General features: G+C 40.2%; 2 protein-coding genes and 1 non-coding gene across 3 annotated transcripts in view; all 3 read left to right on the top strand.

The window, feature by feature from the left end:
• The window catches only part of LOC107503645 (CXADR like membrane protein), an 88,865-nt gene extending 70,529 nt beyond the window's left edge, over positions 1-18,336 (top strand). The window contains exons 4-8 of the mRNA XM_016132234.2: positions 10,742-10,943; positions 11,645-11,812; positions 12,255-12,377; positions 12,935-13,076; positions 13,650-18,336. Of these exons, the coding sequence (XP_015987720.1) occupies positions 10,742-10,943; positions 11,645-11,812; positions 12,255-12,377; positions 12,935-13,076; positions 13,650-13,947 (933 nt within the window). The 3' untranslated portion in view covers positions 13,948-18,336. The remainder of the gene's footprint in view (positions 1-10,741; positions 10,944-11,644; positions 11,813-12,254; positions 12,378-12,934; positions 13,077-13,649) is intronic.
• Positions 18,337-19,326: 990 nt separating this feature from the next.
• HSPA8 (heat shock protein family A (Hsp70) member 8) lies at positions 19,327-24,012 on the top strand. Its single transcript, XM_016132233.2, has 9 exons — positions 19,327-19,454; positions 20,203-20,412; positions 20,736-20,941; positions 21,173-21,325; positions 21,417-21,972; positions 22,199-22,401; positions 22,658-22,856; positions 23,079-23,311; positions 23,595-24,012. Exons 2-9 carry the CDS (start codon positions 20,208-20,210, stop codon positions 23,778-23,780), a joined length of 1,941 nt encoding a protein of 646 aa, XP_015987719.1. The 5' UTR covers positions 19,327-19,454; positions 20,203-20,207; the 3' UTR covers positions 23,781-24,012.
• On the top strand, positions 22,038-22,124 carry LOC118603260. The gene has a single exon (XR_004951142.1). It is a non-coding gene; the product is annotated as a small nucleolar RNA SNORD14 (small nucleolar RNA).
• Positions 24,013-27,531: the final 3,519 nt, after the last annotated feature.

Raw genomic sequence — 27,531 nt, 5'->3', positions numbered from 1 at the left:
AATTAATCTCCAGAAAACTTGGACATTAAACATTTTAGGCTTTTTAAAGGTGAAGGCCCTTGCCCAAAATAGATTTTGGATCTGAACTTAAGATTGTTACAGCTAAATCCCCTTCCTTCCCTCTGTCCCCTTCCTCATAACTTGTAGCTTCTATTAAAAAAAAAATGCAGAAATTCAAGACAAAATATCTGTCTGGAAGTAAACACTGGACAGTTGACTGAAATCATACATTTGTTGTTCTTTCCAGAATATTTCTCAGCATGAAGATAATGTTCAGGAGGCAGCTCCCTGTGTATATGGAAGTAGGGGCAAGTTTTCAGGCCTGGGCAGGAAGAGATCCCCTATTATATAATAAGGATGTGAATTAGATCTCTTGAAAGGTGCTTCCCCTATCCCCAGTCTTCTACTGCCTCCTCTCTTAGCATGAAGTTTCATGTTTCAAATCATCCAGGCTCTAGGAGAGAGTAGGAGGAAGAGGGAAGAGTTGTCATCTCACATGAAAAGATGCTCAAGGTCACTAATCACTAAAGAAATGCAAATTACAAGCACAATGAAATATCACCTCACACATGTCAAATGACTATTATCAAATCAAAAAACTAGTGTTGGAGAGGATGTGGAGAAAAGGGAACCCTTGTGCGCTGTTGGTGGGATTGCAAATTGGTACAGCTACTATGGAATACAATTTAGAAGTTCCTCAAAAAGTTTAAAATAAACTTACCTTTTGACCCAGCAATTGCACCTCTGAGTATTTATCCAAAAAAACCCAAACCACTAATTCGTAAAGATTTATTCACCTCTATGTTTACTGCAAATCTATCTACAATGGCCAAGATATGGAAGGAACCTAGGTGCCCATCAATAGATGATTGGATAAAGAAATTATAGTAAATATATACAATGGAATATTACTCAGCCATAAAAACAAATGAAATCTTATCCTTTGCAACATGGATGAACCTAGAAGGTATTATGCAGAGTGCGATAAGTCAAAGAAAGACAAATACCATGTAATTTCACTTATGCGCAGAATCTAAGGAACAAAAGAAAAACAAAACAAAACAAAAAAACAGACTTACAGGTACGGAAAACAAACTGGTGATTGCCAGAAGGAAGGGGTATTGGGGAGCAGGTTGAAAAAGGTGAAGAGATGAAGAGATATAAATTAGTTACAAAACAGTCACGGGGGTGTGGAATACAGTGTTAATAATATTGTAATGGCTATATATAGTTCCAGATGGTTACTAGAGTAATCAGAGTGATCACATCATCAATTATATAAATGCCTAAACATTGTGCTTTATATCCAAAACTAATTAAAAAATAAAAAGAAAAAAAAAAGAAATGAAAAAATAATTGTCATCCAGAAATAAGGCTGGAAATGAGAACAAAGGCTAAGATTTTAATGTTAATCTAAAGAGATCCAAGATGATAGTCAGTCACTTATTTGACTCTGAGGTTGGTAGTATTTCACTTTGAGTTCTTCCAACATAGCAGTGTCCAAACCTGTAGAGAATTTCTTTAAATTAATTAAATTTTTTTTTGGTGACATTGGTTATGAAATTCTATGTTTCAGCTGTACATTTTAACAGTAAATCATATATGTGTTTACACTGTGTATTCACCTCCCATAGTTAGATTTCTTTCTGTCACCACATATTTGACCCCTTTTACCCTATCTACCTCCCCCCTCTCCCTCCCCTGTACCTTCTGATAACCATTAGTCTCTTGTCCATGTCCATGAGTCTCTGTTTGTCCTGTTCATTTGTTGCTTTTAGGTTTATATCCCACATATAAGTGATATCATGTGATTTTCAACTTTTTATGTCTGGCTTATTTTGCTTAGCATGATTATCTTGAGGTCCATCCATGTTGTTGCAAATGGCAGTATTTCATCTCTTCTTATGGCTGACGAATATTCCATTGTGTATATGTACCACAGCTTCTTTATCCAATCATCTATTGTTGGACACTTTGGTTGCTTCCATGTCCTGGCCACTGTGAATAATGCTGCTATGAACACTGGTGTGCAAATATCTTTTTGGATATGAGCTTTCAAGTCTTTGGGGTAAATACCCAGTAGAGGGGTTGCTGGATCATACGGTAGATCAATTCTTATTTTTTTTAGGAACCTCCATACTGTTTTCCATAGTGGCTGTATCAATTTGCAGTCCCACCAGCAATGTATGAGGGTTCCTTTTTCTGTGCATCCTTTCCAACATTTTTATTACTTGTCCTGTTGATTATAGGTGTGAGAAGGTATCTCATTGTGGTTTTGATTTGTATTTCCTTAATAGCTAACGATGTTGAGCATCTTCTCAAATATTTGTTGGACATTTGTATGTCCTCTAGGGAGAAGTGTCTGTTCAAGTCTTCTTCCCATTTTTTTTAAATGCTTACAGCATCTGGTATTTCTAGGTGGTCTCCCATTCAAGTACTAACCAGGCCTGACTCTGTTTAATCAGATGGAATCGGGTGTGTTCAGGGTGGCGTGGCCATAGACTCTCTTCCCATTTTTTTATTGGATTGTTTGTTTTTCTTGTTATTATTGAGTCTTATGAGTTCTTTGTATATTTTGGATATTAGGCCCTTATCGAAGGCATTGCTTACAAATATATTTTCCCATTCGGATGGTTGTCTCTTTACCTTGTTGACAGTTACTTTTGCTGTGCAGAAGCTTTTTAGTTTGATGTAGTCTCATTCATTTATTTTTGCTTTTACTTCACTTGCCTTTGAGGTCAAGTTTTTATAAAAATTTTATAAGAATTTTTATAAAAATCTGCTTCAGCCCAAAGAGGATACATCTGGAAGTAAGATCTTAGCAGACTGAGATAAATGCTTAAGAGAATAAATTTGCAGTTCCTTTTTGAAATTAAGGAGGGAACACAAGGAAGATTGTATGGAGGTGGGAGAAAGCAAGGTGGGGATTGGATTACAGGATAATTAACAAGATTATGTACTTTCTTGGGGTGGTTATATCAAAGGTGTCTTAACCTAGATACACAGAAACAATGGGCAGGGCTTGTTTAAGATAAAGGAAAGCCTTTTACTAAGAAGTGGTATTCCTGGGGTGTGACTACCCAAAATGACCTACCTAGTTAGGAATTTATGATCAGATCACCCTGTGAGGTTACTTTCCATAGAACCCCTTTGTTTTTGTCCACAGTTTTTGTCTTTATGTTTAGGTATCCTCTATTTGGATAGCCTTATTTTCCCTCTATTTTCATGCCCTCAGTCATCTTATTTAGTCTCATTGCTTTAAATGCCATCCACATGCTCATAATTTCCAAATGCATATTTCTAGTGTAGGCTTTGTGCTGTCTGGAAAATCACTGCTTGCTGGAAATTACTGCTTGGCTATCGCCCATGGAAACATAGGCTATCACCTATGGGAACATAACATTCTAACAATAAGCTTTCTGCTTCTGTACCCCCGCTTGCACAACCGACCTGTGGGTTGACAATTAGTAAAAAGAAGAAAAATAGACTTTTGTGTTTAGACAGAATGAAGAATGGGGTTTAAGGCTTAAAAACCCTGTACCTCTACATTTCGGGGCTGCTTAATTTGGGGTCTTTGTACCCCTGGCAGACCCAGCTGGCTGAATAAAGAGTGTATTTCCTATAACTCACTGATTTCTGGTGGTCCGTGTGTCTTTCAGGGGCTGGCGGCTACAACGGCCTCACCCCTGAATGGCAGACTAATATATATATACAACTCCTTACTCAATGCCTCCTTTGTGTCTCAAATGTAGTAAGTCCAAAACTAAACTCCTGATCCTCCTCCTCACCCTGCATACTCTGATCCCAAACCTGCTCTGCCCAATTTCCCCCTTCTCATTGATGGCAATTCTTTCCTTTCTGGTTCATGCCAAAAACCTGGGAGAAGTCCTTGACTCCCCTTTTTTTTCCTCATAACCATAATATACATTTAAATGAGGTGGTCAATCTGTCGCAAAATCCAGTAAATAGACTCTAACTTCAAAATGCATTCAGAATCTAATCACTCCCACTGCTGCCACCCTGGAGGCAGTGAACCTTTTGCCTTCACTACAACAGATTCTTGACTAGTTTCCCTATTTCCACTCCTTTGGAAATTGGCCTCCTTTGGCTTATTCTCATGATATTCTTCTGCTCAAAATCCTAAAGTAGCCCCCCATTTACCTCCAAGTAAAAGCCATCTTCTTTACAGTAGACCATGAACCCCCTACATGATCTGGCCCCACTATCTGACCTTATCTACTATTCTCCTGGCTCACTCCAGCAACCTGGCCTCTGCTCTTCCTGACGCATGCCAGGCACCCTTTCACCTTAGGGACTTTGCATTGGCTCTTTCCTCTGCCTCGAATTCTCTTTCCCCTAGATAGCTCCTAGGTTAGTTCCACATCTCCTTCAAGTGTTTGCTCTAATCTCATCCTCTGGTGAGGTCTACCTTGACTATTGCTCTAATCTCATCCTCTGGTGAGGTCTACCTTGACTACCTTATTTATATTGCAATCTGTTCCGCTTGCCCACAATCCCCTTTCCCTGCTGTATTTTCATAGCATTTCATGCTGTCAAATGTACTACATGTTTTTCTATGTCTGTTTCCTACCATTAGAATATTTTCTGCTAGACGGCTGGAATTTTTACATGTTGTGCACATTGCTAACTCCAAAGTACCTATACTAGGTGCTAGCACATTGTGGAGGCTCAGAATTTGTTCAATAAATTACCGTCATCTTCGATCTCTTTAGCTTAACATTTTGATTTCAGCCTTTGCTCGCATTTCCAGCCTTACCTCTGGATGACAGCTCCTCTTTCTAATATCCTTTCTTCCATCTCCTATATATTCTCTAAGTGGTTATGCTAATCTGATGAAAGACACTTTTGAAGAGTTCACTTTAGCCTTTGGGCGCAGCCTGATGATGCTGTCCTAGTGAAGCTACCACCGTCCTCCATTTCTCCTCCAGCCCTCCACCCAGTCAGAAGGAAACACTTGCACAGTTCTCTCCCCAGTAGAGGTTCAGGTATTTAACATAGAGACCCAGTAAATTGAACCTGGAGACTACGTGCTCAGGGAGGAGCAGTAGAAGAGTGGGGAGTGGGGACAGGAGAAGCAGCCTTCAAGAGATCTAATTCCCCTCCTAATTATATCAATAGAGGATCTCTCCCTACTCTCAGGCCCTCCCTACAAGGGCCTGAGAACTTGCCCCCACCCTAACATACACCACAGGGAGCTGCTTCCTGAACATTATCTTTATGCTTATAGAGTCCAGGTTTTCTGGACATAAATTAGGGTCTAATTTTGCTCACATATGAATTTCCACAGAAATTAAAATTCACTTGTAGAATGCTGATGGCGATGCCATGTTTCCTATCCATAAGGAAGCAAATAATTCTTGTGCATAGAGATGCAAACAAATTTTGTCCAAAGAATAGAAATCTCTTTTAGTCCCATTCTTATTTCAACCTGTTATAACATGTCTCTAGTTCCATCATTAATGAGTTAAATACAGTCTTTGATACATGTTTATTTTCTATGTCATGATTTTAACTTTTCTTTTTTAAAGTTATCCTTTAAAACTGTAAAGGAGGAAAAAAACAATATTTTTCCTTCTACTCTCAGGTTCCCAGGCTGGGACACTGTAAACTAGATTTTCAAAAGGCAGAAAAACAAGAGAAGTTTATTAACCTGTGAATCAAGTATGTAACATATGAAAGTACCTGGAGCTGAGTAGCTCAAAGAGGAGGTTAGGATTTAGGCTCAATATATCTAACTTAGCAGGAGAAAGGGAGGGACAGAAAGGGCACTTGTGGAAAGATAAAAGGGCCCTTAGGAGAATAGATGGGAGATACGCTAGTTTGTGATGATGTCTGTCAGGTTGTGGTGCATGATATCTGGTCTCCTCAAGACAAGATTAGAGTTGCTCTGGGGGAAGGGATTTATGGCACTTAAATTCTTTTGGGAGATTCTGCTTTTAGGCAGATAAAGGATTTCAGGAGCCAAGATGCCTTTAGATGGAATTAATTCTTATATATATGCAAAGTGACATATTTGGGCGTGGTATGTCCTGGTCCCTAGCAACAGTTATAAAACTCATTTCTTTGTATTGTTATCATCTCTAGCACAGTGCCAAGCACAGAGTGCATTTTCAGTAAATGTTTATTAAAGAAAGGACTTCAGGGTTGCAAAATAGCCTAGTCAAAGACAATCAAAGGCAGCAGACATAAAATCAGAAGGCCTTACGGGAGCTCCTGGACAACACCCAACATTATAGAATGGGGACCCAGCAACCTATTTGTCTCAAGCCTTTCACGATTTCTCCTCACATTAAAATGGTACAAAGAAATGCTATGGATGAGAGCAAAAAAAGAGACCATTATAGTCTGAGTGTCATATCAGGGAAGATTTCATGAGGAGTTAACATTGATTTTGGATTTAAAAGGATGGATAGGGTTTCTTTATGTAGAGAGATGGAGAAAAGGGATTTTCTAAGTGAAAAAATGCAGCGGGCAAAGGCATGTGAGTACCAAGAAAGTACAAGTCATATTAAATAAAGGGAAATAATGTGATTATTATCAAACAGGAAGAGTTCGTCCACCCGGCGCTAGCAGAGCCAAACACTAAACATGGAGAATTGCAGTGGAGAAAGATTGGCTATTTTATTATGAATGGTGCCACCCAGAAGGGGGATCTAATGCTCAAAACCCTAACTCCTCAATGACCCAATAGTCTGTAGGTTAAAGGCTATATAGAGCAAAATCACAAGACACTATAGGTTAGGGGGTTCAGGGAACTAATGAAAACTAATTGGTCAGAGGTGAGGTAAGGGTAATAAACCATTCCTTCAGGTCTTGAGCACAGCTTTGAGGTCTGTTCCTGTGATCCTCTTCTGTCTGGTTTTATAGGAAAGTAGCCAGGGCAGTTGTTCTACCTTAGGGTTCAGGAGCTGCAGCATAACTTAGTGCAAGATGTTATCTTTAGCTTGCAGGAGGTTTGAACCTTGTGATCATTAGGTCCTAGGTATAGTATTCTGCTGCCTCAGGGTTTGCTGATTATTGGGAGAAAGGCTAGGTCTCTGAGGGGTACATATATAGAGAGAGAAATAGGATTTCTAGAGCTAGGTAGAGCTAGAAGTTAAAGCTAAATTTAATCAAAGTCATAAGGACCCTCGGGTTTATAATCTGATTGCACCCAAGTATGTGAGGTGGACTAAGTAAGTGTTGTGGCCGCCAGCCCCCAAAAGACACACAGACCACCAGAACTCAGTGAGTTAAAGGAAACACACTGTTTATTCAGCCTGCTGGGTCTGCCAGGGGTATGCAGACCCCAAACTAAGCAGCCCCGAAATGTAGAGGTGCAGGGTTTTTAAGCCCAAAATCTCATTCTTCATTCTGTCTAAACACAAAGGTCTGTTTTTCTTCTATTCACTACTCGTCGACCCACAGGTCAGGTGTGCAAGCGGGAGTACAGAAGCAGAAAGCTTATTGTTAGAATGTTATGTTCCTATGGGTGACTTCCTGTGTTCCCATGGACATAGCCAAGCAGTCATTTTCCAGCCAGCACATAAGCAGAGATAATTTTGGGGATCCTACACCAGATCTGGTCATCATTCAGAGGTGGTGGGGGCCATAAAACGTTTTTGAGCTGGGAAAGAGCTAATGCGAGTTTTACATTAATATTAACTTGGCATCAACTTATGTTATTGTGTGGGGTAGAGCAGAGAGGACAGAAATATACAACAGCCAGGCAGCTGGAAATATGTAACAGGAGCTCAAAAATATGTTGGGAATAGAGATTAAGGATATGAGAATTATTACAGTAGTGGTGATGATTGAAATGAGGGGGCAAAATTGTATACTGAAAATGTTTTAAGTATATAAGCAGTTACAGTGTTTACCTTAATTTCCTTTTACTTGCTTCTCTCCTATTTTTTCCCCCACAGAATGTGGGGTCCTCAGAAACTCTGTCTTATCCCTGCTTGTTTTCTAACTCCCACCACAGTACCTAGACTGCAAGCTCAATACATGGTTGAAGAAACAGAACATTGCAGAGAAAGGAGAAAACACTTTTTCTCAGAGAGGTGGTAAGGGCAATATAAATGATACTGAAGAGTTTTATATACCGAAGAAAGAATTGATGGACATTTTATTGGATGGTTTCACATCTTTTCTGAAAGCATTTAATGAGTTTCAGAGTATCACGTGATTGAGGATGGGGTTAAGAGCTTAAGTAGAAGTGAAACAATTTGGAACAGCTGCTGCCAGAAATGTGCTGGGCAGACTCCCACATGCTTGCATGCTTTTTTTAGTGCTGTACTGTGTAGCTGGAATATTCCCTTCAGCTCTCTTCTCCCAGCCTCTCTTATCTCTTACTTAGTCTATTCATTTTTCAAAGTCTAACTCAAATGCCACCAACTTTTCTGGGACATTGTCTCTGATACTATTTATTTCAAATTAATGCTTTCTTTTTTCAATGTTCATACTCCTCTCCTTGTTGATCCTATTGATGCAGGACGGAGCAAATTTCCCTGAGTTGGGAGAAGACAAAGCCGGCACGGAGAGAAGAGGGTCCTTTGGCAGAGAGTGTAGAAAGAATTCAACACACATGCCAAAGTTGGAGTCAAAAGGAAAGTTTATTAGAAAAGGGATAACATTCCACAGAGCATAGTCTCCTCTCTCAGAGGGAGAGAGTGAGAAGGGACAAGAGAGATGTGGAAAAACAGTTAGTAGGAGGCTGAGTGTTCAAGGAATTCAGTTTATACATCAGTCTTTAGTTCCTGTGAATTGTTGTTTAAAAGACTTTAACCCATTTCCTTTGATATGGATATACAGTGAGGAAGGGGAAGAGTATGTAGAATGAAAGGTCTGCTGGCAGTTCGTAGCCTTTAATCCACAGGTTCTCCATGGTTTTAGCCATAGGGTCTTTTGGAGCCTGGTTCTCTTTCACAGGTGTGGAGAATGGGTGGTTAGTAATACAGCAGAAATTTTCCTTTGTTCTTAAGGTGTCCTCCTGGCCTGGCTGCCGGGCTGATCAGTATATTGCAGTCTTTGTGGCTTGATTAACATTTTTAATTCTCTTACCTTCTTCCTATATTACTATTATAAATTACTTGAAGACAAGAAGAGAGTTTTACTCATTTGAATAGCCTCCTCCTGATCTGATGGGAAGCACTTATACCATGTTTGCTGACGTTTAAATCAAGTGACTTTAAGAATATGATTGCTAAGCAGCAAGGAGGGCAAAACTGAAGTTATATAGCTTGAAGTCTTAGATCAGCTTGTTTTTTGTGACTAACAGAGTGGAGGTGATGGACCTAAAGAACCAGGGAAAGGTTCAAGAACTAGAGGTCATGATGCAGACAGATGAAAACTCAATAAAAATCAAGATTACTATTTTCTGTTGGGAAATCTAAACTTTGGTTTCTCTACCTGGGAAAACAAAGACGTGAACCTCTTGTGTATTTTATGGAAGGAAAGGACATAATTTTTTCCCACCTAACTTACTTTTACCAATCCACAGAGAAGTCAAAAAGGAAAGCCAAATAATGAAGTCCTCAGTATCAGACCTGAACTTTAACTATTAACTTCTACTCCTTAACTTCTCTAATCTCTTCAATTGGGCTCTAAACTTTTGTAAGAACAAAACAAATAGATTTTTTGTTTTCCTTTTTCTTCTTTATTTCCAAACTTTCTGAATAAGCAGTTAATGAGTAGCTAAATGAATGCAGGTAGGAAAAGGGAGAGAGGTAACTGTAATATACCAGAAGTATGAACTAAATGGCTTAAATGGGTATTTTCAAACCCAAGTTCTGCTACCTGTCTGTGAAATGGGGACAAAGACAACTAAGGAAAAATTGTGTGAGAAATAAACTAGATGTGAAAGGACCCAGCACAAGGACCACAGTGTAATTTGAATAAATCACACCCAAGTGGTAGAATATGTAAAAGTTAGAAAAGGTACACAAGGTAAAGGTCTTCGTCCCCATCTTGGTCCTCTATTCTCAATTGAGTCAACTTTTAATATCATTATGTGTATTTATTGTGTATTTCCTTCTTAGCTTGTAATTTGAGCATGTAATTCAAATTTAAAAGTTTTTACCTATAAAACGGAATGGTTCTGAGTACTTAATAATAACTACTTTATAATTAATAATAACTACTTAATAATTACTTAATAATAACTACTTTATAATTAAAATGCTACACAAATATGAGGTGTTATTTTATTCTTAGAAGAAGCAAGATCTAAACAAACATTGCATTTTTAACTTTATTGAGAACAGGGGTCTCTTGGATCTTTAGAATCAGGCCTCAGGCTTGACTTCTTCATTCCATTGGGAGTATTCCCTCCCATTACTCAAACTGATATCAGCAGGAGAAGAAGGCTGAGAGTCATACTGCTTGAACCTGCTGTGCTGCGATCAAATTTAAGACCCACGAAGCCAATTGAGATTAATCATGAGCCTTTATTAGCTGGCCAGTGACTGACTCTTCCCCACTGGAGAATCAGCCCTGAGCCTCTAGAAGGAATAGCTTAAAAAGCCCCAAAACCCCCTCTAGCAAGCAAGCAGGTTTACAGAAGCAGAGGCTGGCCATTAACATATCTTAACACAGGATAACAACACCCTTAACATTAGCATATCTTTGCACAGACTATCTCCTAGAACTACACCCTGTTTAACATTAAACAATGGTAGCAGAAGTTGGTCATTTGAAAATTTTCTACCCTTAACAGAACCCACATTGGTCTATCCCACAGGTAATCACTTACTCTAGCCGTCATGTCTACAATAACTTGACTGAAGAACAGAAGGGCCGAGTGGCCTTTGCTTCCAATTTCCTGGCAGGAGATGCTTCCCTGCAGATTGAGCCTCTGAAGCCCAGTGATGAGGGCCGGTATACCTGCAAGGTGAAGAATTCAGGGCGCTATGTATGGAGCCATGTCATCTTAAAAGTCTTAGGTAAGATAAGAGTGCCAAAATAAATGACTACATCTAATTAATAAAACCTCTGTGAGGGATAGACAAATGCATCTTGGTGGTACAAAACTTCCTATACTTTGGATTATACATTCAGAGGTCACCTACTCCAGTTCCTTAGAAAGAAGTGTGTAGTTTTAGCCATAATAAAAGAAAAAATAATTACAATTTTCCATGGTAGCCCATTAAAAAATTATATTCTACTATTTGAGTAATATCCTTATATTTAACTTAATCTCTCAGCTATGATTCAGGGGGAGCTACTGGTTTTTTTGTTTGTTTTTTGTTTTTTGTTTTTGGCAGCACGAGCTACTAAGTCCTACTTAATGTGTTCCAAATTAATAAACTTCTGTTTCATCGGTAAAACTACACAACTTTCCTTAAATTTCCAATTAAATGTTTCTCTTTTTTGAGAAGTGATAATGTAGTTTCTGATGCAGCCTCTGAAAATTACAACAGCACCACTGGAAGCAGCCAGAACTGGGTATATGTGCATGCAAGGGATGGAGGTGTGTGTATTTCTAGGGGTGATGTAACACAAGGCTAGGTAACTAGGTAGCAATCTGTTGAATCCTCACTAGAAAGCTGACCTTAAGGGATGGCTGGAGAAAACAAGATGTAGTTCTTCCATTGAATCTACTATTTGGGAATCTATGAATCAATACTTTTTTTTTTCTTGCCAGTGAGACCTTCAAAGCCCAAGTGTGAGTTAGAAGGAGAATTGACAGAAGGAAGTGACCTGACTTTGCAGTGTGAGTCATCCTCTGGCACAAAGCCCATTGTGTATTATTGGCAGCGAATCCAGGAGAAGGAGGGAGAGGATGAGTATCTGCCTCCCAAATCCAGGATTGGTAAGTCATCTTTCTACCAGTCTATTGAGAGAACAGGACAGTATTCTATCCTGTTGACAGCAATTCACTATGTTACCTTGAATACACTGCTGAAGCTCTCTGAACTTCTATTTTTCATCCATAAACTGCGACAGAAAATGTCTTTTCTTTCCTCAAATGGCATGTAAAAGTGGTTAAAGAGATTAGGAAGAAATGTACTCTATAAATCCAGTATATCTCATTATCTTGGTTATTGTCCCTTAAATGTTCAGGACCTTTTGTAACTTTTGAGGATGGACTATAAAAGAATGTTCACCTTTCTTCCCACAAGCTAAAATAGGATCTATTCTATCATTTCACCCTTACCAAACTATATTAGAGATTCTTAGGTCAATGATGCAATAAACAATAAATATAGATTCCGTCACTAAGGGGATAACAGTCATTCTTTCTGTTTGTGTAGACTACAACAACCCTGGACGTGTTCTGCTGCAGAATCTTACCATGTCCTACTCTGGACTCTACCAGTGCACAGCCGGCAATGAAGCTGGGAAGGAAAGCTGTGTGGTACGAGTCACTGTGCAGTGTAAGTATCCCAAGGGTGTGTTTGTTTTCTTTCTGCACTGTGATTCAGTGTAAAACATTTCTAATCATAAGTAAAAATAAGGTCAAGTTAAAAATCTTTATTTCTAGAAGGACGTGGCTGTCACTAAAATAAATTCAGTAGGTGCAAGGACTATTCAACAGTTGTAGCAAACTCAATATTTACAAGTATGTGTGAATTTACCAACCCCCTAAAGAAATTTATTATATCCTGGAGGGGACCAAATGGAGATTTCCTTTATAAATGTAAATTTCTTTTGCAAAAAGGTAACTTCTACTTTGTTTTTAGTGCTTTTCCTATGTCTGCAGTTTCTCAAAAATAACCAGCTTAAAATAATCTTAATGTCAAAGAGGCATATTTTGGGGTGGCATATTCTATTACCCTTCAACATCAAGAGGTATAGTCATACACCAAGAGAGGGAACTTAGGAAGATAAATACAAGGATCTGGAAATATTCATCCTGTCTAGGTCTTAAGTTTTTAAAGTTCCTGTATTTCCTACATTGGTTTTATTTCTGCTTTTGTTTCTGAGAAAACAGATGTACAAAGCATTGGCATGGTTGCAGGAGCAGTGACAGGCATCGTGGCTGGAGCCCTGCTGATTTTCCTCTTGGTGTGGCTGCTAATCCGAAGGAAAGACAAAGAGAGATATGAAGAAGAAGAGAGACCTAATGAAATTCGGTAAACTTTCCTCCAAAAATCTCCTCTTCCACTAGGCTTCCTTTCTAGGGCCAGCTGCATAGTGACCAGCCAACATAAATGTTCCATTTCCTCTTAACCAGGAATCTGTTAAAAGGATTATTCTGGTAGGTTAGGGGTTCCAAACTAGGGACAGAAGGTCTGGGTTACCTTAACTTTATTGTGAAACTATCGTCAACAGAGATGTAAAAGGTCAACTTCTGATTTACTTCTGCTTATAAAGGACATACAGTAAAAAACAGGCATAGCCTATGGGCCATGAGGGTTTACAAACCAAGGGGAGAGTTATTAAGACCACCTCAAAGGTGAGTGTGTAGTCTCTCAGAGTAACAGAGTTGATCTCTGGGCTAACAAAGCATACATCTACCTTGGCCAACCAATGTCTCTGAAAATGGGCAAAACCCTATTTCCCTGAATGGCTGCCTTCCAATGGTATTATTTGAGGTTTATAGCTTGAAAATTTTATTAGGGAACCTCAGAAGAAAGCAACCATAGTGGAAATTATCATAGTCTTGCCAGTATTAAATTCTATCTTTGCTGTTTTTTTCTCTTCAGAGAAGATGCTGAAGCCCCGAAAGCCCGCCTTGTGAAACCTAGTTCCTCCTCCTCAGGCTCTCAGAGCTCACGCTCTGGTTCTTCCTCCACTCGCTCCACAGCAAATAGTGCCTCACGCAGCCAGCGGACACTGTCGACTGAAGCAGCACCCCAGCCAGGGCTGACCACCCATGTATACAGCCTAGTGGGGCCAGAGATCAGAGGTTCTGAACCAAAGAAAGTCCATGTTATCCTGACCAAAGCAGAAACTGCACCCAGCATGATCCCCAGCCAGAGTAGGCCCTTCCAAACTGTCTAAATTAAAATGGACTTTATTCCCATGCTTTCCTAGGAGCCAGGATCTTAGGACTTTTCTAGTCATTGAAGCTCAGTCACCAGTCACACAACCCCTTCGAACCAAATGAGAGGTCACTTACATAGCAGTGGGCATTGCATGGAACAGATTCTAAGGAGCACTCTCCTTATATGACACCAAACAAGAAAAAGGATGTAAGCTGACCATCTCCAAAAGGCATCTCATCATGCCTTTAGACAAGAGTGGGGAAGAGCAGGGGTCCAAATTTGTGTATTAACTAGGACCTGTGGTGAGAAAGGTTGGGAAAAGGGCAAATGAACATATGTAAAACTTCTCACCTGAGATGTTTTGTATCAATACTTCGAGTCACCATTGTCAAGAAGAAATGAGGTGTTGTTTATAAATTTTCTATGAATTTCTGCAAACCTATTGGATTGTGATTATTCAGTCAAGCAGAACCCGCAGCCTTATATTACACCTTTTTTTGCACTGTATACTGGGCTTACTGCTTATGAGAAACTCTGAAAAAAGGAAACACATCTTCTGTTCTGACTTCACTTACAATAAGGTTTGAATATTAATTTCAAGAGTTGAAACAGTGGCAGATGGAGAATAATTGAGTTTCTCACACTCTATCCACCACTAATTTCCCTCTATTTGTATTGAACCATAAGAGAACTAAAAAAGGAGTCCAAAATGTGTGACAAGGGACTTTGAAAAACTTTCCATCTTAATAATGTTCAGAGGGTCACTGACAAATATTGAAAATATGTACTGGAACAATTGTGGATTTCCTCTCAAATCAGACATCTCTAAGGACTCCCCCGCTTCTCTGGAGCAAGAAAACATTCACTACAAGTCATTTAACAATGTCCTTAGAAGCCTTATGGTGAAATAGAGATCTTTTGAAGATGCTTACAGATCACCTGATGTACCATTATAGTCTTTTTGAGAATATACAAAACCAGAATTTCAAGACTGATTAGAATGAAAAGGGAAATTAGATCAATTTTCTTATATGTCACAGAGCAGTATAAGGAAGTTTAGAACTGTACCAAACTTGGAGTTTTCTTCATTTCTTTCATTTTAGGAGAAGCATGTGAACCTGGGACTTTTGATGGTTCTAGGCCTTAAATTATCAGAAAGATCAAGGATTGTCAACATTTCCTAATGGAACTGCAAATATATCAAAATCCTTCCTGTCTTGAGAAGTTGAGAGAGAGAGTTCAGTATTTTACCAGCTTAGCCTCTAATGAAGTCAAGCTATGGGCTGGAATGAAATGGAATTAACATTTAAGGATGATATACTGAGAATATCTAGTGAATGGCAGGAGAAGTCTGTTAACATTTTGTCAGCATCTTGGAAAAAATTTGCAGAACAATTCACCAGGATAGCTCTCAGAAGAGCTGATTCATGGGAAAATATGTCTGAGGAAAAAAAACAGACTTCAATATCTTGCCTTTTTAATAGTCTTGACTACTTTGTTAATCAAATTCATCCTACGGCAAGAATTCTAAACCTGAAATAGCTCTTCAAAGACCTTAGTACAAACATCGACAGATCACCATTGGTAGAGCAAAAGACTTCTTATTAAAAGGGCAGCAAGCTATAGGAAAGAAAAAGTAATGTTGAAATTTGGTGATAAAAGCATTGTTTCTAAAATGGAAATCAGATGCTTAAAGGAAAAAGGCTAATCTGGGATTATACCCCATATCTATGGTTTTTCATTTCTACATTTAATTCTCACAAAAGTGTCCTCACATCGTGTAAATGCATTTCCTTCTAAAGTCCTTTCAGAAATAAGGGATTAACCTTAAGTGAAAGTTTTCATCTGAGTTTTGTCTTATTCTAAAAAAAAAGTTGGGAAATAAGACACACTGAAGAAGTAAAGAATGTCTGATGGTTTAAGAGGGTTAGCATTTTGGAATGTTTCTTATACTAACACTGGTAATTGTAAGATATAAAATCCTTTACTCTACCTTTTTATTCTTCTGGTAGTGATATCTAGGAAACATATCACTTCTGCTATCTAATTCTGAGAAGTCATTCCCAGAGTACCTGAGCCAAACAAGGAAACTAGGGATGCTGCACCTGTACCATCACTAGCAATTCTGTTTTGATAATTCAGTCCTACATTTGAACCTAAGGTTTCCTGCCCATGACATTGAAAGCAGGGACCAGTTCCCTTTGCATGAACAGGAGGTTTAGGTTATTTAAGCATGTAGTTATTGAAGACTAATCAGTTGAATATCCAGATTATTTTGGAAATCTATTCACACTATAATTCTACAAGTCACAAAACAGACCACCTAAAATCTGGGAAATTCTATGAATTGAAGATTCTGAGAGATAAGGTACTGAAATCTTAGCAATGATAGTGCACTTCTCTTTTAGTCAGGCTTTTGGGTTCAGATGTGACAGGCTCAGATATGAGAGGCTTAAGATAAAAGTTTGAGCCACTATTGGTTTCAAACCACATTGATTAACGTTGCAAGTTAAGAAAGTTTGAACCTTGAACATGAAACAAAAGATAAAATAAAATGGTAGAAGAAAACATGTTGTAGGAAGATACAGATAGAATGATGTGGATGTTTAGAGAATAACCATTTCACTAAATATATAAACCAAACTTAAAATGGTAAAATAATGAAGTCGATGCCTTTGTTGTTACACTGTATAAAAACAATTTCAGAATTGCTATTGCAAAAAGACATATATAATTTTGCTTCATTTCTGGTGTTAAGCTGGTTATATTTCAATCTTCTAAGTTGCCTTGTAATTGGGACTGTTTGATTACAAAAACCAAATATTACAGATGCATCTGTATCAGCAATTAAAAAATAAATGTAAAGATGATACCATAGGAGAGGCTGAAGGTCATATTACCTACACTGCAAATTCATTAGCTTTCTGTCAGTTAAACAGAACTCAAGACTGAATATGATCTATCATTTATCGATTTCAGTAACAAATATACCAAGTCCTTTTTTTCCCACAGGACAAGATCTTAAATAGTACTGGAGCTACCAAATGACAATAGAGTTCCTGATAGAGTACCTGCTTGCAAGGATTTTATCAAAATAAAAAATAATATTTATTAAGCAAGTATTTTATGCCAAGGTGGAGTACCAACAAAAAAGTACACAATAGAAGATTAAAAATTTCTCAAAAGTAAACACTAAGTGATTCAAATAAAACTGGAAAAAATTCACAGAATTAAATGAATTAACATATGCACAGCACTTAGAACAATGCTTGCATGTGACAGGCACTGAGAATGTTAATCATGACCCTTTCCCCCAGTCAGAAAACCAAGGCCTCAGACTCCTACAGCAGTCCAACCTTTAATTTTAGATACTGAATGTGTTTGAAATCTTGTGCATTTTAAGAGGTGGTACAGGACATTCATCATATCCCGAACATCAATTCAGAATCATTCTATTTAATAAGAACATAGTCCAAGTCCTACAACGCATTTTGAGAGGGACCAGAAACAGGTTATCTGTTCTGCTTTCTTTAATCACTGCTATTATGTGAGATACCCCAAACCAGTTGATTTGGGTCCCAGTTCTATTTTCCACCTATTCAATGGTTAAAATGTTGTAGGTACTTCATAGGTTATAAGAGGTGCAAAGTGTAGGGTGTAGTTCAGAGATTGTACTTGATAAATTGAGTGGGAAAAGGGAAATTGTAGGTACCAAAGAAAGTTGAAAGGAGCCTGCCACAATACCTATCTTCCTCTTTCTGGAGCTGGAGTTATGTGTTTCTAAAAAGGAAATTACATTACAGTGTAACTAATAAAAAAGACCAAAGGATCTGGGATCAAGGGAGCTAGGTTTGCCTGTAGCTCAGCCAGGAACAAATAATGTCCCTGAACCGTTCTGATGGTTAAATGAGGTAACAAACGAAAGCACTTTATAAGCATTTTATAAATTTAACTTTCGGGGAGGTGGAGGAAGTTAAGTATCTGCCTCCTGGGAATCAAGCCAAAAGGCAAATATAGAAAGAAAATTCTTATGCTTGAATCTGCCTCTAGGCTTTACTGGCTTTGACAAGGAAAAGTGCCCTGCTTGTTTGAAAGAACACATAGAAAAGCATTCAAGGTACTGAGAAAGGTTCTTAGAATGACAAGGCCCCAAAACATGTGCCACTATACAGCGCGAATTAAAATTCTAGATACTACTGTTTTGTGCACGCGTTTTGTAATGTTTTCAAGGTGTCTCTCAGCCTGGACTCTTGCGTAGTTTTTTATAAGTCAAAGCATGACAGACACTACCTCACGTTACTGAAAATAAGCAGCTCAAAGATTAACCCCAAGGACACGGGGCTACAGGAACCTAGGTTTATGTACACTGGAAAACCTCGCTACTGTTCCTTTTCCAAGAAACTGAGAAGTGCAGGGCTTAGGAGAATCTCTGCGGGAGGTGGGGAGGGGCGGAGGAGTTCGGGTTCCGAGAAGGGGTTTTGGCTATTTATTTCGCTGAGTCTGGACAAGGGATCGGGCCCTGCGAGGTCTGAGAAGTTGGGTCCCCCAAAATCTGCGACAAGGGCTGCCGGCGTCCAGCTGCCATAGTGAACTGAGGGCTCTGGGAGTCTGCCTGGCTAACCTGACCCACCGAGCGCAAAGGTGCAGGCGGGACCCCGCGGCGGCAGGGCAGTTCTAACTCTGGATTCGGATACCCATGGACACGTTACGCTAGCAGCGCCCAGAGGTCGGAACCTTCGCCCTGGACCCCTGGGGCCAGCCCTAGCCAAAAGGCACGCCAGCTACGAAACGTGGGCACATGGAGCCCAGAAGGGTCTGGAGGACCGTCTACAATGCGGGGATAAAGACTGGAGGGTGAAGCATGAGACCCTGGGTGGGGGAGGAGCACAACAACCTTCGCGGCCATTTTGTCCTCGCTCTACTTCCGTCTTCTCTCTGGAACTGCCGAGGCCTGAACCCTCCCTTCAGGCCTTGCGCTCTCCCTTCCCCTAGTCCTCCTCGATCCAGATCTCGGCCAGGGCCGCCGTCATTGGTTGGTTCCAAGTTCGCCCTCTCCCCTTCCTCCCTCTCCTTCCGTTCCCCTTGCCCGCGCTCCCGAGAGCGCAGGCGCAGAGGTAGCTGTGCCTCCCTGCCCCCCGCCTCCCTTTCCTGCCTGGGGTGACTGAGGACTCCCGCGCGCGGGCTCCCTCAGCCCCACCCGCCCTTTCCCCGGGGCCGTTCGGAGGGCGGGGGCGAGAATGAAAGTTCCAGAACGCTGCGGTGAGTGCGTCATCGCGAGGCGGGGTGAGATGGGGCGGGAAGGGGCGAGGCCTGAGGGGCAGAGCAGAGTTAGTCATTGGGGCTTGTTGAGGCAGCCGCGCGCCCATTGGGCGAGATAACGGTGATGGGCAGCCAGCAGGGCGGGCCCCTTCTGGAAGGTTCTGAGGCAGGGTATAAGAGACAGGGTGGCGGCTGGAAACCGGTCTCATTGAACGCGGGGGCAGCAGTTTGCGGTATTATTGGCAAGTCGCGCTTACACGCAAGGTAAGTCCTCCATCCTTTCAGGCGGTCGGTAGTGTGTTGGAGAAACGTGCAGTGTGCGTCCGAACCGAGCGGGCTTGCGGCGGCCCGGAGGGTGCTGGGCGGCTCCAGTAAGCTGTGTGCGGTGAGCCTTGTGTCTTGCCGGGGAGTTTTTAGGCTGGAGGCAGCGCGCTGGGCTGCAGTTGGGCGGAGAAGCGGAGTGGTGTAGTGTGCGTGCCGGGGTGGCCGCCGGGGATACAGGCGCGTTGGGGAAGGGGGCCGCATCCGCCTTCCGGGCCCAGGAAGTGGGACCAGCGCCTTAGAGCCGCCCGTTCCGTGCCTCGCTATTTCTAGGTCGTTAAAAGAGGAAGCCATCGTTGGCATGCCCTCAAGGTGGGGGAGGGGCGCTTCTGAGCTCACTTGGAACACAGGCCCTGCTGGCTGCTTAAGCCTTGTCGGAAGGGGGGGGGGATGTGCGGTTTCTCGCTGCCTCGCGGAGCTTGAGACCACGTGGTCGCTGACCTGCCAGACAGGTGCTTGCTTCCTTTAGACGGATACAGGTTTGCTGCAGTTGGCAGGGCATCCTCGATTAGCAGCGTTTGCTCAGACCTCCACATAGTTATCGCCTACGAGGGAAGTGTCGGAGGGGATCGTTAAGGTTTTTTTGCAGTAAAGAGTGGTCCTACCTGATAGCCTGATTTAACGTTTATCTAAAGAAATTGTTTCTAAGTGTTTATTAGGTTTTTAAAAGTGGACTGTTTCTTTCCCTCAGCAACCATGTCTAAGGGACCTGCAGTTGGCATTGATCTTGGCACCACCTACTCCTGTGTGGGTGTCTTCCAGCACGGAAAAGTGGAAATAATTGCCAACGACCAGGGAAACCGAACTACTCCAAGTTACGTGGCTTTTACTGATACGGAGCGATTGATCGGTGATGCTGCAAAGAATCAAGTTGCAATGAACCCCACCAACACGGTTTTTGGTAAGTTAACTTGGAATAGAATTATGGCATGAATTAGGCCAGGAAGCATGTAATTCGAGAATCTCAACCATAAATGTTGAGGCAACTGGGAAATTCTACAAGTAATTTAATAATGTCGAATGAACTAGGTAAGTGGCAATAGTTTGGTAACAGTTTAGGCTAAAAATTTCAGGTAACTAAGGATATCATGAAAATATGGGAGAACTTTGCTGGCCGTACAGAAGTTTAATTCATTTTCTGTTATTTTATTGACGGAGAGCTAGGGTTTCTGGCAAGTTGTATCATAAGGGAAATTCAATATTTGGTTTACATTGACTTAACAGATGCCAAACGCCTGATTGGACGAAGATTTGATGATGCTGTTGTCCAATCCGATATGAAGCATTGGCCCTTCATGGTGGTGAATGATGCTGGCAGGCCCAAAGTCCAAGTAGAATACAAAGGAGAGACAAAAAGTTTCTATCCAGAGGAGGTGTCATCTATGGTTTTGACAAAGATGAAGGAAATTGCAGAAGCCTACCTTGGGAAGGTGAGTAATGCATTGTTAAAGGTCATGGCTACAGGTTGCAACACTGTCAGCTCTAAGTGTCCAGTTTCCTGATGATTGTATGACTTGGGATTTTGATTTTGACTGACCAAGAACATATGGAAGTAGTTATTAGAAACTGGCCCCCTTTTTAAACCAGAATGTTTCTGGAGTTGTGGATGTTTAATGAGCTGACTACCATAGTTTGGCTTTTATCTTTTTTTCTGTTTATAGACTGTTACAAATGCTGTGGTCACAGTACCTGCTTATTTCAATGACTCTCAGCGGCAGGCTACCAAAGATGCTGGAACTATTGCTGGTCTCAATGTACTTAGAATTATCAATGAACCAACTGCTGCTGCTATTGCTTATGGCTTAGATAAAAAGGTATGTACCTTATTTGAGGTGTATCTGAGTTAAAGGTTGAGTTGAGTAGCATTTAGATTATGAGAGTAATAAATCTGTATTATAATGACAGGTTGGAGCTGAAAGAAATGTGCTGATCTTTGACTTGGGAGGTGGCACTTTTGATGTGTCGATTCTCACAATTGAAGATGGAATTTTCGAAGTGAAATCTACAGCTGGGGACACCCACTTAGGTGGAGAAGACTTTGACAACCGAATGGTCAACCATTTTATTGCAGAGTTTAAGCGCAAGCATAAGAAGGACATCAGTGAGAACAAAAGGGCTGTCAGACGTCTCCGCACTGCTTGTGAACGTGCTAAGCGTACCCTTTCTTCCAGTACCCAGGCCAGTATTGAGATTGATTCGCTCTATGAAGGAATCGACTTCTATACCTCTATCACTCGTGCCCGATTTGAAGAATTGAATGCTGACCTTTTCCGTGGCACCCTGGACCCTGTAGAAAAAGCCCTTCGGGATGCGAAGCTCGACAAGTCCCAGATCCATGATATTGTCCTGGTGGGTGGTTCTACCCGTATCCCTAAGATTCAGAAACTTCTACAGGACTTCTTCAATGGAAAAGAATTGAATAAGAGCATCAACCCTGATGAAGCTGTCGCTTATGGTGCAGGTAATTATTCTAGTTGAGCAGTTCTAACTATGGTAGCCTCTTGGAGGAGGCCCAAGCTATGTGACTCGCTGTGATGAGTGATTTTTAAGCATTCGTAGTTTCCACCAAAAGCTTAGCTAATGATGGCCTAACTTCCTTGGATGTCTGAGCGATTTGAGATTTGCTTCCTAATTAAAAAGTAAGTTGTACTACACCTTTTTTAAAAAACCAATTTTTTTAAATTTAGCTGTCCAGGCAGCCATCCTATCTGGAGATAAATCTGAAAATGTTCAAGATTTGCTGCTGTTGGATGTCACTCCTCTTTCTCTTGGCATTGAAACTGCTGGCGGAGTCATGACTGTCCTCATTAAGCGCAATACTACCATTCCTACCAAGCAGACACAGACCTTCACTACCTACTCTGATAACCAGCCTGGTGTACTCATTCAGGTATGTTTCTGTACTACTATCTTGGCCTGATTTACTTGAGGTCTTAAACTAGGGAAGACTTGGTGCGCTATGATGATGGATTCTAAAACCATTCGTAGTTTCCACCAGAAAGAAGTCCTGTGTTGGCCAGTTCCTTCCTTGGATGTCTGAGCGATCAGTCTTCTCGTATTGATTGAACTCATCCAAATCTTAGAACTAGCATAGAAACCTTTGTAATTGTCTAGTAATTTCTTAGTAATTCCTATTTCCTACCAAGGTTTACGAAGGTGAGCGGGCCATGACCAAGGATAACAACCTGCTTGGCAAGTTTGAGCTCACAGGCATACCTCCTGCTCCTCGTGGTGTTCCTCAGATTGAAGTCACTTTTGATATCGATGCTAATGGTATACTTAATGTCTCTGCTGTGGATAAGAGCACGGGAAAAGAGAACAAGATTACCATCACTAATGACAAGGGTAAGTTTGAGCACAGTTTTGAGCGTGGTACTGCCATCTACATCTAGTCTTAGAAGACATGCCATGAGTCCTGGTTGTATGTTCCAGATATTTATATTGTACCTCCCCTAGGTCATTTAGCCAAGAGATTACTCTTAATTGTTAATGTAGTTAGGATTATAGGTTGCAGACATTAACAAGTAACAAGTTTTTAGGCCATGTCTAAAAAAATGAACTTCACAGGTCGTCTCAGCAAGGAAGACATCGAGCGCATGGTCCAAGAAGCTGAGAAATACAAGGCTGAAGATGAGAAGCAGCGGGATAAGGTGTCTTCGAAGAACTCACTCGAATCTTATGCATTCAACATGAAAGCAACTGTTGAAGATGAAAAACTTCAAGGCAAGATCAACGATGAGGACAAACAGAAGATTCTTGATAAGTGCAATGAAATCATCAACTGGCTTGATAAGAACCAGGTTTGTAATTTTTGAAACATTGAAGGTGGGGTGGAATAGATTAGATAAGGCTTTTAGCAAAAGCTTAGATGGGTTTTACAAATGTATAGGGTCACAGTGATGAATGGTCCAAACATTCGCGGTTTCCACCAGAATTCCAGATGTGTTGGCAACTAGTTTTCCTTCCTTGGATGTCTGAGTGACCCAGAATTTCACGTGTAGGCTTTGTTAATGTGACAGGTTTGTGCCTAGTGTCCTATATTGCTTCCTTGAACTTTTGGTAATGTTTTGTTCTTTTTCTCAGACTGCAGAGAAGGAAGAATTTGAACATCAGCAGAAAGAGCTGGAAAAAGTATGCAACCCCATCATTACCAAGCTGTACCAGAGTGCAGGAGGCATGCCTGGAGGAATGCCTGGGGGCTTCCCTGGTGGTGGAGCTCCTCCTTCTGGTGGTGCCTCTTCTGGCCCTACCATTGAAGAGGTTGATTAAGCCAGCCTTGAGCATAGATTTAGCATTGTTCCACACAATACGGAAGGACCCAAATTTGTAGCAAATTTCATGGCAGTTTTAAAGTTGAGCTGCTATATAGTAAATAATGGGCATTCTTGATACTTGAATATGGAATATATGTGCACAGGGAATGAAAATAATGCACTTTATAAGAACTGTTGTAAAGTGGAAAATGCAATGTCTTAAATAAAACTATTTAAAATTGGCAACATTCAATTGTCTGACTCCGTATTTACAGTGGCAGCATTTGGTTTCTGGGGCTAAATTTCTCTTCACTCTCAGTATTATGAATTACATAACAGTTTTGAGTATTAAAATACAGATTACTAAACAAGCAGAAGTTAAAGGAAAGTTTTGAAAGTAGGGAATAACTTGTAATTTGGGCTTATTGTCATAAGCTGAGCTCGTGATTGCATAGCAGTACTAGCTCTGAAACTAAGTTTGAATTGAGAATAACCAGGAATTAAATGCTTTTCAGTGTTTGGTAAGCTCTTGATGGGGAAGTGTTAGAAAAATTGGAAGGGGGAATTTGAAATGTTTGAATGCTCTCACTGGGAAAATTGTGAAATTTAGAGGACGGCCAGAAAAAAATAACCATTTGGTATGTAGAAGTACAATGTTAACCTGTGGTGTGCAAGGGGTGCTGTCCCATTGAAAGCCATGTTTGTAGGGTCTTCTAATGTTCAGTTTGAGCCAAGGCCTGCGTAAGTGATAGCATGCAGAGGTGTCTGAAGTTGACAGGATGAGAAAAGAGGTATTGCCCACCGAAAGGCTGTTGAGCATCTGATAAGACTTCAGAAGTCAGTCTTAGCTTCAAATTAAGCTGTAAGGCAGAAGCCAATTTTGGATCGTGTTCTGTTACCTTCTTTAGGAGCAAAGGTCTGTGTTGGCTGTAACAGGTCCTTTGGTCACTGAGTTATAAGAACAAAGAATGAGTTCAGAATCATGTCTTAGAAAATGGTCCTGTGTTACATGCCAAAGGTATTTCATCTCGGATTCTGAATCCTGTGAAATCTCTTGGGTTCCTCTTGGGCCTCCGCATTTCCTCAAGCCAGAAGCAGGGTGGTGGCTCAAGGTTCAGTGGTGTGCAAACCTGCCACCTGGTGGTCAATTTAGAATATCAGTGAACCTCTGGCATGGTGAGGTGTCTTAGGCTACAATTAGGTTCACAGTATAGTACACCAATCTTAACCTGTGCTTGAGCCCTCCATCCTCTATCTTAGTGATTCTTTAGTAACCCAAGAAGCTTCACATAGGCTGTAACTGGACTTAGAAACAGTACCCACTATTAGTCTAGTTCAGTTTAGTAAGCATAGCCAAGAGACTTCCTCATAAAACAGCTGCAGTTGATTTTCCTCAAAGTTTAATTATAGTGAACTATGTTGATATTGTAATTTTTGGAACCTGCACGTATTTACATGGTGCATATATGGTTCATATTCGGTTTTATTTTCCTGTATTTCCTGTAAGGGTTACAAATGAAACTTAATGCATAATTCTTGGGAAGGCCAAGAACTGAGTGTGTAATATGCATGTTTTTGTTTTGTATTTTTCACCTTTATATTTTGGTGACATGACAGGACCTGGGCCTCAAGTCATTTTTGTTACAATATCCTTTATGAATTGGAACAAACCATTTGTTGATACCACTAATTCAAAATGAGTGTGATAACACATTTTTCTTTACTTGAAATCATGGGATCTTGGTAAGAATATTGGAGGGCAAATGTGATGATGAATATAAAACAATTAGTACAGAACCTAGGTAGCTATCACTGCAAATCGTTGAACTTCCAAGTCATGTCTTTAAATTTCATCAGTGAAACAAATGGGAGAGAAAAAAAATGACAGTTTCTTTTATACATATGAGAGAAACAATACATCACTTAGCTTGTGTAATAGAAAATAAAGGGAAAGTATTTGAGGTCTTGCTTCACTACAATTACCAGTTTGGTTCAAATAGAAATTCTCAAAAAAAAAAAAAAAAAAAAAAAGCTTGGGAGGAGGGTAGGAATTGCCTATATTTTCTCAAATCTGAAGAATGTTTACGGATGACAGGTTCAGAGAGGTTGAGTAACCCCTGTTACATAGTGGGGGAGGTGATCCAGGCATTCAAATAATGGTAAACTCCAAAACCTGTGTTTTTGCCCCTGCATAGCAGTGCAGTTGAATTATGAAGCACCAGCTCATCTCAATACAGAGCTTTTACTCCAAAACCTGTTATTTTTGGGTTCAGGATTCCTGCTTTCGGAAATATTTAAATCAAGGTAATTTCATAATCTTATGTACTTAATTTTGTTCAATATTCATCTAATTCCCTATTTGAGTTCACTGTCTTATTTTTTTCTTCAGTAATTTGGGTATTCATATTTGCAGGTTTACTTTTTGCAAGTAGAAGTCTAAGCAATCACGATTCGAGGATCTCAGTGGTTCAAATCAATTTGTCTTTTTTTTTTTTTGATTTTTTAATTAGGCTCCTGCTGTGGGTTAAGACCTGTTTGGGAAAGTACAAAACTGGTAAAGATATGTTGCAGTCTAATAAATGTCAAGACGAACGGAGGACAATTATAAAGTGATACAAGAATACATAAAATAGCATAATTGTGAGAAAACCCTGGAAAGTATTACAAGTTGTTTATTAGAGAAAGCTTAGAGGAAGATGCAGAGAAGGTGGCGATAGGAACATTTAATATCTACTGCTTTCCATTCAAATGACTTCCCTTGTTAGATTCTCCTAACAACCTTAGAAGGGAAGATTGGCTGGATGGTCTAGCTGTGCAAGCATAAATCTTAGTAGGGTGGAAGAACAATTTTACTTCGGTGTGAATTATTGTAAAGAGGTTGTGGTTGTAAGAGGGAATGTCTTCACCTAGATGGCTGGTTCTGAAATTTGCATAGGGAAACCGGTTTTAGAAGAGGGAGCAAGAAATTCACTGTCCCTCAATCTCCATGTCCAGCTTTAAGAGTTACATGCTGGTTTCAGCAGAACTTAAAATGTACATTTAGTAGCATAGCTTTTTTAATTCAACAGTAATTGTTACATTTTTAAACCACTAAGGGAACAACTTTGTTTTTAAAGCCACATAATACAATTAGTCACAACAATATAGCTGTAATATTTACATAAAATATGATATAAAGAAAATTGCAATGCCTTCAAACGATCCTTAGACGATATTTATCAAGTACCTATAACATTTCAGGACCTGTGCTTTCATAGAAAAGATACCTTTTTGGATCTGTTTTTAAAGGTAGAATAGAATGGGTTGATGGGGCAGAAATAGAAAAGGTTGGGAAATTTTCATTTATTTGGTCTGTATATGGCTATAAGTACATCTTTGTCCACTAGATGGCAGAATATATTTATAAAACAACCTCCAGGGCAGCTAAGGAAAGTTGCTGGACCGTTTTCACTAAGGTTTGTGCTTTTTGTTTCAAAAGTTGCCAACCTGGAAGAATAGCAAACACTGAGAAAGGAAGTCAGCCCCAAATATCCCATTTACATTCCACACAAACCATTCCCAACTGAGTAAGTTGAGCGAACGCCCTGACCATATCCATTGTGGGTGGGTGGGGGGAATACAGACAGAGCTTTGAAATGAGAGAAAAAAAGATAAAGCTCATTGAAAAGAAAAATAGCCTTTCCTGATCTACCTTAGCTAGTTTAAGCTCTTATGTTATTCCCCTCATTACCCCTGAACGTCCACTCCTGAGACTTTCATCACTTGTG

Source organism: Rousettus aegyptiacus, unplaced genomic scaffold (assembly GCF_014176215.1).
Source record: "Rousettus aegyptiacus isolate mRouAeg1 unplaced genomic scaffold, mRouAeg1.p scaffold_m13_p_5, whole genome shotgun sequence".
NCBI lineage: Eukaryota > Metazoa > Chordata > Mammalia > Chiroptera > Pteropodidae > Rousettus > Rousettus aegyptiacus.
The sequence above is the reverse complement of the archived record's forward strand: the minus strand, read 5'-3'. Positions and strand labels throughout refer to the sequence as shown.

What these genes read in the sequence shown, in the direction of transcription:
- HSPA8 (XM_016132233.2), top strand. Translation starts at nt 20,208, where the DNA reads ATGTCTAAGGGACCTGCAGTTGGCATTGATCTTGGCACCACCTACTCC. An exon ending in AGCTGTCGCTTATGGTGCAG is followed by an intron (nt 21,973 to 22,198) that starts GTAATTATTCTA and finishes TTTTAAATTTAG; the next exon opens with CTGTCCAGGCAGCCATCCTA. An exon ending in AGCCTGGTGTACTCATTCAG is followed by an intron (nt 22,402 to 22,657) that starts GTATGTTTCTGT and finishes TTTCCTACCAAG; the next exon opens with GTTTACGAAGGTGAGCGGGC.